Source organism: Sinocyclocheilus anshuiensis, unplaced genomic scaffold (assembly GCF_001515605.1).
Source record: "Sinocyclocheilus anshuiensis isolate Anshui unplaced genomic scaffold, SAMN03320099.WGS_v1.1 scaffold351, whole genome shotgun sequence".
NCBI lineage: Eukaryota > Metazoa > Chordata > Actinopteri > Cypriniformes > Cyprinidae > Sinocyclocheilus > Sinocyclocheilus anshuiensis.
Window position 1 is genome coordinate 164,121 of NW_015552551.1, and position 13,154 is coordinate 177,274.

General features: G+C 37.5%; 1 protein-coding gene across 1 annotated transcript; it reads right to left on the reverse strand.

The window, feature by feature from the left end:
* Positions 1-76: 76 nt before the first annotated feature.
* LOC107664402 (uncharacterized) lies at positions 77-1,388 on the reverse strand. The gene is made up of 3 exons (XM_016454959.1): positions 1,190-1,388; positions 925-1,000; positions 77-693 (listed from the first exon to the last, which is right to left on the reverse strand). Exons 1-3 carry the CDS (start codon positions 1,367-1,369, stop codon positions 251-253), a joined length of 699 nt encoding a protein of 232 aa, XP_016310445.1. The 5' UTR covers positions 1,370-1,388; the 3' UTR covers positions 77-250.
* Between the last annotated feature and the right edge of the window lie 11,766 nt (positions 1,389-13,154).

Consider the following 13,154-nt stretch of genomic DNA (forward strand, 5'->3'; position numbering starts at 1 on the left):
TTCTTTATGCACCAAGAGCTTGTAACACTCCAAAGAGAAAGGAAACATTGAAATCGCATCATATGACCCCTTTAATAACAATTTCAGCATAATGAATGAGAGTAAACCTCTCAATAAACCTGAAAATATTAACCAATTAAAGTGGTTAAACATTCTCGTATAATTAAGCACCTAAATAATAGGTCATTAAACAATTAAACACACCTGCTTAATGCCGTTTCTAACAAATCTCAAATGCGCAGTAATGCCATCAGGTAGTAAAACTCATGTTAAAAAATGAGACATCCAAATGACTGTTTTTAACCCAGTTGACAAACTTGCAACTTTCCTGGTTAATTCTCACCCTGAGACTAGTGCCAGCTTCTAACATGATCGCTCGATTCAAAGTGATTGACTGCAGCCAATAATCTCTACAAATCATAGACTCTTTAGCACTTATAATCTCTCTCTCTCTTCCATAGTTGCTATGATGCTGTGTGACAATGACCACTAAAGTCAAATGATCTGTACTAGGCTTACACTGACCATAGGCTATACGGTAAGACATCCTCAGATTGATCAAGTAGAGGCCCTTTGTGAAGATGTGCAGGACTGTTTGGTTTTCCAGCTTGAAATTTTGCGAGTCATAGCCATCATCCACATCCACCCACTCGATGCACTGTTGTTCTGAACAAGCATCAATCTGTCTTGCAGCTGTTTTAAGAGAGAGACAATAAGTCAAAAGACAAATCTACACTGTGATTTGACCCTATAGGTCACAAAAATGTCCCTACAGTATTTCTGAAGACACATAGCCTAGTTTAATAAATGCAGGGGGTCTTATGTATATATTGTGTAGCATTATTACTATTTTGATGGTATAATGACAATTAAAAATGAATATATTAAGTTATTTTTGACTAATTTACCACTAACTGAACTTACGTTCAAGATGAACAGAGTGTCCTAGTGGTGATTCTTCAGTGTTCGAAGCCTCTTGATGGGCAACTGAGAATGCCTCCTGAGATGCAGGGAAAAACAGAGACAGTTTTTAATTCCTCACCTTTTAAATATTTGATTAATTATGCGACATTTAATTATTATATTTAATTAATCTGAATGATAGCGTTTGATAGTGTGACTGTTAACAAGTAATTCATAATTTTGTAAGTTTAAAGTCAAAATCAAAGAATTTTGACTTGTATATTACCGTAGTATTTTGATGGTGAAATTGTAGCCACACCAGAGTCGCGAAGAACGTTGCAAGCAGCACCGCAGTGGCCACGCGCAGTCGTGTCTCCTGACGCTTCATGCTATGACAGTGCTGCATCAAGACCTGCAGCATCTGTCCCTGCTCCACACCAAACTCCAACATCTCAGTTTGAGCCATATGCACGAATAATGCAACCACTTTGTAAGGCTGTCAGTGACGCTATTATATTTATAGTCACGCTCTTCATATGACGTTGAGCACAGACCGCCCTCTCTCCACCCGTCACAGGAGACACCGTTAATTATCGCGCGTATGCAGGTCCGGACGCGCTGGACATCCGGGCTGCAGCTCAAAAAAAAGTGAGCCAACGCATCAACCCAGAGGAAAACGCTATTGCCCAGAGTTCCTCTTCCACACTTAAAGACGGCGACTCTCAGTTCGTAATTTGTATAAACTGTTCCAGATATTTCCTTTAAAAATATGTAGGCTACAATTAGAGAAGCGGTCACTTATTTTGTTGTAGACTATAAGCAGGGGCGGCCAACGTACTCAACTCCATTACTTGAGTGAAAGTACAGATACCGCTGGTCAAATATGACTCCATTACAAGTAAAAGTTGTAAAGACAGATTTTTACTTAAGTAAAAGTAGTAGTAGTATACGTTATTGTCCTCAAGAGGAAAATTCTTATGGACTACATGTTGCTGCAGATATACAATAAACATATAAAAAACAAAATTAAATAAAATCATGAAAATAAAATCAAGATGAACTCTTGTTATACAACCGCACCGATACAGGTACAAAGGAATTCTTATATCGATTTAACTTACACATTGGGATTCTATATCTTCTACCAGAGGGAAGTAGTTCATATTGTAAATACAAGAAATGAGTTTGATCACCAAGAATCCTCTCTACCTGATTAAGAACACATTCCTCATATAAAACTTGAAGGTTAAAATGTTCACCATGCCCAACAATTCTCCATGCTGTCAATAACAGGTGCATCAACTTAGATTTAAACTGTACTGCTAGGTTACCGAACCACACTGTGATACCATACCTAACAATACTTTCTAAAACAGCTTTATAAAACAGCAGCATAAGATTCTTGTTTACTCCATAGAGACATAACCTACGCAAGAAATACAATCTCTTTTGTAGTCGAGTGCAAACCCATTCAATGTGTGTTTTCCATGCAAGTGAACTATGTAAACGCCCAAATACTTATAGGTCTGTGACTGAATAATATTATGATCATGTATAACCACTTGGCGATGGTCACCTATACATTTTGGATCAAATACAATCTCTTCCGTTTTCTTTGTATTTATTATTAGCTCATTTTTATCACACCAGTCAACAAACTGACTTATCTCTGACTGGTAAATAGTGCTAATATTGTCATGCACATGGAGTAGACTTAGTATGGCTGTGTCATCTGAATATTTAAAAATAAAATTTTGTGAATGCCTACTTAAGCATTCATTTGTAAAAAGTGTAAAAAGAATAGGTGAACTGACGCAGCCTTGTGGAACACCTGTACTACTGCTAGCTTGTAGTATCTTTGAAATAAAGAGCTTTTAGAATGTTAAAACAAAAACAAAACATAAATAAATATATATAAATAAATAAATAAATAGTTAACACCCCTACCCACCCCCACAAAAGCAGGATGGTAGTGATCTCACACAGCTCTGACAGTGTGTGCACACATCTATAGTAACGACTTTCTACTTCGAGGACCTTGATAGAAATGTAGTGGAGTGAAAAGTACAATATTTGTCTTTCAAATGTAGTGAAGTTAAAGCCATAAGTTCCCAGAAAAAATAATACTCAAAGTACCGATACTCAAAAAGTGTACTTAAGTACAATACTTAAGTAAATGTACTTAGTTACTGTCCGCCTCTGACTATAAGGGGGAAACTATGCGAAGATGCATTAAACATTCATTCAAAAGTGAGAAAATGTTTGTAATCAGGTCATAGACAGAGATCAGATCCCATGTGTCCTATCATCCCAAAACAAAATATTTACACAGACATGAAACGCTTACAAAACAAATACATTTAACATATAACCTAAAACAAATGTCCATATACCGGTGAATTCATCGTTACAGTGTAATTCCACAAGTAGCCCTGTCTTAATCATTTTCTTTCCCTTTTCTCTTCTTTTAGGACAGTTCTGGAGAAAATGGTGCTTCTGGGAAACTTAAAAATTAATTGAATGAAGTTGTTTATTACTTTTGTAATTTAAGTTATTTGTAAATGAAGCAAAGTAATTTCTGTGTATTGTTTTAGTTGAAACTTATAAATAAAAGACAAGTAGTAGTTCTGGAAATTGTTAATTTTTGCAAAGCAAGTTTGTAAATGACAGAAATTCTATTTTCAATACTAAAAATACTCTTTACAACTAATTACAAAATAACTTAAATTCAACAGAAAAACAATCAAAATTTAATTAACAATACATGAAACAGATTGGAAAAAGAAAGAAATGCATTTTTATGTACGCTATCATTCAGCTGAGCAGTGAGATCCTGGTGGCGCTGCTGGACCTGGATGGGCTGCCATAGAACGCCTGGAGCGGCCTCTGCCAGTGAGGCATCATCTGGATAGTCTCCAGAGTGTTTGAGTGCATATTTCCACTGTCCAGCACTGGGAAGTTCAGGTTTATCCTGCAGTACAGGGGTCTGGTCTAATTTAAGAAAATGAGGAAAGGACTAATTGTGTAGAGCTATGAAAAAGTAATTGATGGAAGAAATATGAGTTACTTTAGTAAAGTACTTTCAGTAACTACTATTAGCACATTGAGGGAAAAATGCATGCATTTAAAACCTTAAGTAAAAGTATTATCCTTCATACTGTAATGTACTTAAGGTATGAAGAGTAAAAGTAAAAATAGCCTATGTATTCTACAGAAAAAACTATATATGATGGCCTTGCATTAATATTACTGCTGCACTACAGTGTACTGTATGTTGCATTTTACTTCTGAATATGTTCAAGGTTGTTACATTTAAAATAATTTATATAGGTCTACTGTTGGGAAGTTTAATGTACAACAGTGCATGATATTGTAAAGGACCATGTTTTTGTATTGTAGCTGTCCTATGAGAAAAAATATAATTTGTATGTGAATACTTATGGAATGTATTTCGTTACACTCCACCACTTTGTTATTTTGGAGATGAAACGAATAAAGTTTATTGCTAAGTTGCTACAACTGCGAACCATATCAAGGCTGCTGCTTCCAAAGCACTCAGACCGGTCTAGCCTATGGAGGACTCTTCTTGTTGCCTAGCAACTTTGTCAGCTGCAGTAGACGGAGCGGCAGTAACGTTTGTAAGTTAACTTTTTATATTCAGCTGCATAAAACTAAACAGGGTTGAAAACCTGTTTAAATATGTTCACCATGGTCCATTTATGTACATAATAATCAATAATAGAATATACAATCACATTTTGGTAAGATAAGTCGACATTTAATCGCTTTGTATTTTTTCATGTCATTACAATATTCAAGTAAGTCGAAACCCAATACTTACATTTAAAGTGTAAGTCAAAAACTAACAATTCAGGCTCCAGTTATTTAAATTTTTTTAATTAACAAATAACATCTATGGCAGCTCTCTTCTCGTACAGTTGCTATGCGACAGGAGCGGCAATCGGGAACACCTGCTGGCGCAATCAGGAAATCCTGAGAAGTCCTGTGAGAAAAAAAAAACTCAGTACTTCTCATTTCTATGTGAATACTTATGAAATGTATTTCGTTACACTCTGGTCTAGCCTACGGAGGACTCTTCTTGTTGCCTAGCAACTTTGCCAGCTGTAGACGAGCGGCAGTAACGTTTGTAAGTTAACTTTTTATATTCAGCTGCATAAAACTAAACAGGGTTGAAAACCTGTTTAAATATGTTCAGCATGGTCCATTTATGTACATAATAATCAATAATAGAATAAACAACATAAAATCACATTTTGGTAAGATATAAGTCGACATTTAATCGCTTTATATTTTGTATTTTTTCACGTCATTACAATATTAAAGTAAGTCTTACATTTAAAGTGTAATTCGGCCATTAAAAGTCAAGAACTAACAATTCAGGCTCCAGTTATTTTCGTTTTCATTAACAAATAACATATATGGCAGCTCTCTTCTTGCACCGTTGCTATGCGACAAAGCGGCAATCGGGAACACCTGCTGGCGCAATCAGGAAATTCTGTGAAGGCTAGACTCGGTGCGTCCTTCGAAGGCCTAACCTGACTCACCAGACTCTTTCACCTACCTGCTATCTCCCACGATCATCTTCATTGTAGTCTTCATCTTCCCTGTGGGGCTGTATTTTTTCATGTCATTACAATATTCAAGTAAGTCGAAATCCAATACTTACATTTCAAGAGTAATTCGGTAATTAAAAGTCAAAAACTAACAATTCAGGCTCCAGTTATTTTCATTTTCATTAACAAATAACATCTATGGCAGCTCTCTTCTTGCACCGTTGCTAGGCGACAGGAGCTGCGATCGGGAACACCTGCTGGTGCAATCAGGAAATCCAGCAAAGGCTAGACTCTAAGTGTCCTTCGAAGACCGCGTTGGCCGCATCCTTCGAAGGTCTTTGAATTGGGATGCAGACTACGAATTGGGACGCAGCTATAGTCAGCATTCTAGGACTTAGATCTTAGGACTGCGCATGCGCATTGGCTGGTCTAGCCTAAAAAATTATTATATTTATTTATTAATTATTATAAATTAATTATTATTTCATTGGTGATTTAAATATGAAATTTAATTGTAAGCTTGCCGAACAGTTTTGGAGAATCTGATGTTTCCCCATTCAAAGAGATAGGAGCTGCACTTGCATACCCGAGAGGCATTTCAAAGATGGCCGCAGAGTAAAATGACTTGTCTTAAAGGGACTTTGGTATTACTTACCATTGGAGAAAGCGTAACGGTCATCTTGGATCATGTGTGCCTTGATAACCAATCACAATACAGCCTTGATGTCAATGAATTTCAGTTTTTCAGTTTTCAGTTGTGCGACAGTCAATCGCCGTTTACGGATACCATAGGAAAGAGTGAGAAGAGCCGTAAGCTGAATCCCACCTGTCGCAAAAAGTCTGTCACTTTTTTTTTCACTTTTTTTTCGGTGTAAACTCTAAAAATAATTCAATCCAAAACTATTGTTCAGTGTAAAACATGTTGAAGATTAACCGATAGGCTGTTGATTCGTTAAATTATATAAGCTCTTTCCTCACAAAAGCTGTTTGTTTAGTGTAGTGAAGCCTCTCGTACATTGACATCCATTCAAACAAAAAGGCCTCTGGTCTCCCTCCCTGCTTACCGCCAAAGTGGCAGTGTTAGCATTAGCCATTACACTTTTTTGGTTAAAGGCTGCAGGCTTGCCTTCCAGTGGCTTTGGCAATACAATACAAAACCGTTACAAATTCAAAAGTTGCCGCTTCAAGAAATATTGCGACAGGTTTTACGGCAGAAAAATCTAACGCTAATTGGCTACTTCTCACATGCTGTGTTGAGGTGTGTTTGAAAGAGAAATGCACACCTTCACGAAGTGGAGTGGATAATGTTTTCAGCGATTAACAACTTAAATTCTGCTCTGTACCAAAACTATTGTATTCCGCCAGAGAGGACTGTGACTGCAATGCATTTGGATTACTTTTGGTACTGCTTTTGACATTTTTGAAATAAATAAATAATTGTGATTGCACCATTTGTCTGTCATGTTTTTTTTTTATACTGTACATATTTTAAGAAATAGTTATGGTTAGGTTTAGAGGAAGGAGTGGGATTAGCGGCTATAAAAATATATTTTTAATGCTATATTGTTACTAAAATGGTAATTTCCCTGCATATTTCAGTCAATTATGTTTTATATCTTTTTATATTCGCTATAAAATGGGTATGTTTAGGTCTGGGGGTAGGTTAAGGGGTATAAAAATTGAAATCGCTTATCGATAAAATGTAATTTGATAAAAATATCTTAATGATATAAAAGATTCATAAAAATGTTTAGCTGTAAATACGAATCAATTAAGTTTTAAACATTGTAATACGTCCAAATTGTATGTTTTAGCATCAATCAAAACGTACAAAAATGTACGTTTTGTGCTTAAGTCCATTTGTAAACGTTGCGTACTAATGCCTGTGACCAGCCTGACATTTCATACACAATGGTAATTCAAAGTGCTTTACATAAAAAGGAATTAAATAATCAGTATATAAGTAAATAAGTTTTGTTTTGAGTGAAGCCTTGGGTTTCTAACTTGATCCTAATGATCTGAGTGGTCTGTTAGGTTTATATTCAGTGACCATATCTACAATGTATTGGGGTCCTATGGCCATTGAGTGATTTACGAACAAGTAATAACACTTTAAAATCAATCCTAAATGTAACTGGAAGCCAGTGTAAAGACCTGAGGACTGGTGTGATATGCTCAGATTTTCTGGTTCTAGTCAGAATCCTGGCAGCAGTGTTCTGGATGAGCTGCAGCTGTCTAATATGGCCTTTTTGGGAAGGCCAGTGAGGAGTCCATTACAATAGTCCACCCTGCTGGTGATAAAGGCATGAACAAGTTTCTCCAAGTCTTGACTGGAAACAAATCCAGTGTTCTGGATGAGCTGCAGCTGTCTAATATGGCCTTTTTGGGAAGGCCAGTGAGGAGTCCATTACAATAGTCCACCCTGCTGGTGATAAAGGCATGAACAAGTTTCTCCCAAGTCTTGACTGGAAACAAAACATTTAATTCTTGCAATGTTTTTGAGATGATAATATGCTGATTTAGTTATTGCTTTGACATGACTACTGAAACTAAGGTCTGACTCCAGAATCACACCAAGATTCTTGACTTGACTTTTTGTTGTTTGACATCTAGAGTCAAGGTATGCATTCACCTTGAGAATTTCACCTTTGTTTCCAAATGCAATGACTTCAGTTTTCTCTGTTTAACTGAATAACATTTTGGCACATCTAACTGTTAATTTCATCCGTGCATTGGCAGAGGGAGTCAATGGGGCTGTAGTCATTAGGCGATAAGGCTAGGTAAATCTGGGTGTCATCTGCATAACTGTGATAGGCAGTTTGGTTTCTTTTCATTATTTGACTCAGTGGGAGCATATACAGGTTGAAAAAGAGTGGCGCAAAACTTGAGCCTTGAGGGTTTGGATCGGTTTTTTTTGTAATTATGCCCAAGTTACTTACTATTTTTTACTGTAGTAATTACAAGGAGAGTTTACAATAAAGGGTTATTTCACATGAAAATCTATTAGGTGGGAGGGGAAGAAAAAATCCTAATGGTGCTATATGTTCCTGCAAGAGGGTAGGAGGGAAAAACAAGTACCCATAATGCATTGCAGCATGAGCAGCCAATAATAAATAAACAGTGCAAATGTATTGTAATAATCATGACATGACATTTTGATGACTTTCTGTTCCTTTTCATATCCATCTGTCCATGTGCTAAGATGATTTTTTTAGAACACTGCCCATTTTGCCAACCACATGGGCCACTACTCAGGATGGTGTTTCCTCATTGAATGAGTTTAGCTTGCATAACGTAGAAATACATACATTTTATAAAAACACATCAAAAATATGCTTCCGATGAAATTCATACAGCTGCTCAAAAAGCAATGAAAAATGTGTACTATGTTTCCAAATTAAAAAAAAATTCTCACTACAGAAAATGTTAAAAAGTTGCACCCATAAGAAATGTACCTAAAAATAAGTATACTGAAATTTTATGGTCCTGATCACACTGCTGTAACACAATAAAAGTACACATCAATACAGTTTTAACAAGAAGGATGTTCATTGTGCTTATGGACATTAATAAGCAACCCATCTTTGTATGGTACAACTAATGAACGTACAAATGATAAATGGAAGTTCTACCTTCATATTTCAGTCGGCTGGATAGACTACAACTCTTCCTTTCCACCTATGTTAGTGTGATCCCACCTTAATGCCGGTGTGATCTCTTCAAGCAAAAAGAGATCTTAGTGAATAACATCCACCCAAATCTGACTTGTGATGCAGCCTCATAAATCATACTGTGTTCACTCATTGGGCCACAGGAAAACTGGACCCCTAACTGAGCCCGTTTTCTCCCAAGGTTTTTTCCTCCATTTCTATCACCTGATAAGAGTTTGGGTCGCCTTTTGGCTTGCTTAGTTGAGGTTTGAAGAACACATCATTATCAGTAATATCATCAATTTGACAAAACTAATGTTATCAAAAGTGAACAAAACTGAATTGAGCTAAACAATGACACTATTGTCTTCTAGACTTGCTTTACAGCTAGGGATGTAACGATTCACCGCGAGCCGGTTGAAAATCGATACAAATGTGACGATTCAAATCGGTTGAGATGTAAATGAATCACGATACATTTGGGGGTGGGAGTTTTATATGAATGTATCTCTGAGGGGAACTGACGGTCTTTAGAAAAGTTTAGATGATATGTTCTTTTCATCTCATCTCTGTATAATTCATATTAAAGCAGCATTCATAAGCACTGGGCTGCTTTGTTTACAGCGGTAACCAAGGAAACGCTGTATTGCTGCTGTTCCATAAGCGCCACCTGCTGTCAGAGAGTGAATCTGCGTCTCATTCAGAGCTTCTGCTTTTTGTTTCGTGCAGACGAGAGAGATTAAAGTGATTATTACGTTTTGAATATGGATATTTTTCTTACAAAAACACATCGATTCACTAAAGGAGGCCTTTGTTCACCCCCCGGAGCCATGTGAGGGAGTTTTACTATGGATGGATGCGTGTGAGACATTTTTGTTTTATGGATGGGCACTTTTTATTTCACTTCTTTTGGACTGAAGCACTGCAACACCCGCTGACTGCAATGATAGAGCTTGGAATAGCCAGGACAATTTTTAATATAACTCAGACTGGATTCGTCTGAAAGAAGAAAGTCATATACACCTAGGATGCCTCTGGGGTGAGTAAAACACAGCCTAATTTTCATTTTTGGGTGAACTAAAAAAAAGTGTCACAGCCTCTACTCTGCATTCACCGTGGGTGTGGTAGAGGAGGACTGCAATATGGCCACCACACCTCAGCCTTCCACTGTCAGGGTTACCTCTCCTAAGTCTCGTTACGTGTACCAGCTCAATAAAGTCCCTCACATAGTCCTCGATGGGCCGATCTCCCTGACGGAGGCATATAATTTGTGCTGCTGGATTCATATTTTTGCTGGTCGTTAAATAAAGCCGCTGGATCTGGGTGTGGCTCAGTATTCTGCAATGTTGTGGAGGCGTGACAACGGAGATGTGGATCCAAATGCAGCTTTATTAAACAGAGTGGTCAAAACAGGCAGGGTCAAACACCAGCAAACAGGTACAATCCAGGGCGAGACAAAAGAGTAATCTGATTGCCCACTGATCAGGGCAGGCAGCAAACAATCATAATCCAGGGTAAACAGTCCAAGGTCAAAAGACAAGGCAAGGCAAGACAACAAGGAACTAGGAGAAACAGAAAAACACGAAGGCGTTACAGGCTATCAACACTGAGCCACACCCAGATCCAGCGGCTTTATCACCTTACTAAACTGAATTGAATGACCCTTGAACTGATTCAAGCTGCAAACGACACTACTGACTTCAGTTGAGCTGCTTATGTCTGAATTGAACTTAACTGATGGACTTGACACAGTTATTGAACTGAACTGAACCAACACTGAACTGACTGGAGATTAATAATAACATTATTGTATTTTAGAGCTGCTTTACAGCAGAATTTGGATTTGTCTCATATTTGAAATTTTCTGCTACTTCCCTGTTTAATACTGTGACACTGCTTTGAAACAATATGTATTGTATAAAGCAAATAAAGGTGTCTTTGCTTATGAATTACCCGGAAATGCAGGATTGCTGTAGACTACACAAATACAGAATTCAGCTGTTTTATTTCAGTACCCTATATAGGGATTGCAGTAATACTGCAGTTTACTAATAAACTAGCAAATTTACTAGCAAAAAGTAAATAAACAGCTTATCACTAGATTTAATTGCAAAGACTTGGCGCAACACTTACTGTCCAGTGTATCCCATAAAGCATCATCTAAGCATCTATACAACCGTCCATATGAAAAAAAAAAGAGAAATTATGAAATCCACACTGGACAAACTCTTCCTGTGAGTCATGTTAGGGGAAAACAATCAAATTTGTGCAGGAAATCAGAGAAAATGGTTCAACTTCCTTCTGTCAACATCTTTATGGAACAATTTATAATTATATCCCCACCTTCTCAGACAATAAACCCTTTCTGTGAGGCATAACATCAGATGTTTCTATTGTTCCCTGCATTTACCTTTATATTATTAATTTTTGCAGATCTAGTTCTAGATCAGATCTAGAGTTAAAAAAAAAGAAGCAAAAGCAACAACTGAAAGGACCCAAGACCTATTAGCAACAGGTGCTTGTAAAAGAAGGGTGTAGGCCTATAGTTATAAATTGTTCCATATAGACGTTGACAGAAGGAAGTTGAACAATATTCTCTGGTTGCCTGTGCAAATTTGATTGTCCTTGCCTTCTGGTTTCCCCTTAATGTGACTCATAAGTCCAGGCAGGGTTTATCCCGTGTGAATGCCATCATTTCTCACTTTTTTTTTTGTTTCATATGGACAGTGTTGTGATATTTTACTCGAAAATTTGATGTATGATTATAACGATAATCAATAGACTGATCAATATGGTGATTGTTTCAATGATCGTTTCAACATTGGATGTCTTAATGCAGACTGTGAGTCCTAGATGCTTTCCAATTAGCAAGTGTAGGTGCTCCCCATTGGACAGTGCTGATGAACTTGAGTGAACCAGTAAACTTTGGGTGACTTCCATATGTCAAGGATGGCACAAACAAGTTTGATGAATAGCCTGAGGACACCTGTGTCCAAAGGGAGGGTGAGATAATAAGTATTGGGAGAATGGTTCAAGCTAGCATGAGTTCTCAGTTAGAAAGTATATCAGGATGGCCCATGAAGACGCCTGCATCCAGGGGGAAGATGAGATAAAACGTATTTCACGAGTTCACACTTACATATTATTAGCTGCTGTATGGTAATGCATATTTGGCGTGCTGTCCGGGGAAGGGCTCCGAGCTCGCGAATGGCCCGAACCTAGAGTACCCCCCCATATAAGTGTAGTAAGGACTCGAAGTGAGGAGATGGGGTGGTGGAGGAATGCTGATAAACCATCAATGGATGGATGGTAAGTCAGCTGTATTTATACCTATTGGTGTTGATTAACTTGAGCGCGCTCCACTTGTGTTAATTAGGCTAAGTATCTGACGAGCTCCTCCCGAACTTTGTTAATAAAACATCCTTAGGAGAATGGTTCAAATTAGCAGGAGTCCACAATTAGAAAGTATACCAGGATGAGTAAGAATGAGTGTAGCAAAACTAGTGGAGTAACAATCAGAGACCGAGCTACCAATTTTTGGTTTAAAAGACTGATAAGAATAAGGTATAAGAATGGATGTCGGGTCAGACAAAGACTCAGATGCGGTGACCGTCATCTTGGCTTTGTTGCTTTGTCCAATAAAGTCTTATTTTGACGTCTGGAACTCTTGAACATCATTTACTACATTGAGAAGTATGAGAGGCCGTTCAAGACATTATTCAAACTTTACTCGCGCACACACTATCAAACTCTCTCTCATACACTACTATAAGGTCTTTCACACACTATCAAAGCTTTCATACGCACTATCAAACACTCTCTCATTCACTACTATACCGTCTCTCACACGCTATCAAAGCTTTCACACGCACTATCAAACTCTCTCGCGCACACTAGAGAGTGCACAAGTGGGGGATCCCACTTGTTTTTTTTTATAACGGGGGTTCGTGCGTCTTACAATGTCTTACAAAGATACATAACAGCTACAAGTGTATGCACTACTTGCTTTATGCAAGCACTATATAGG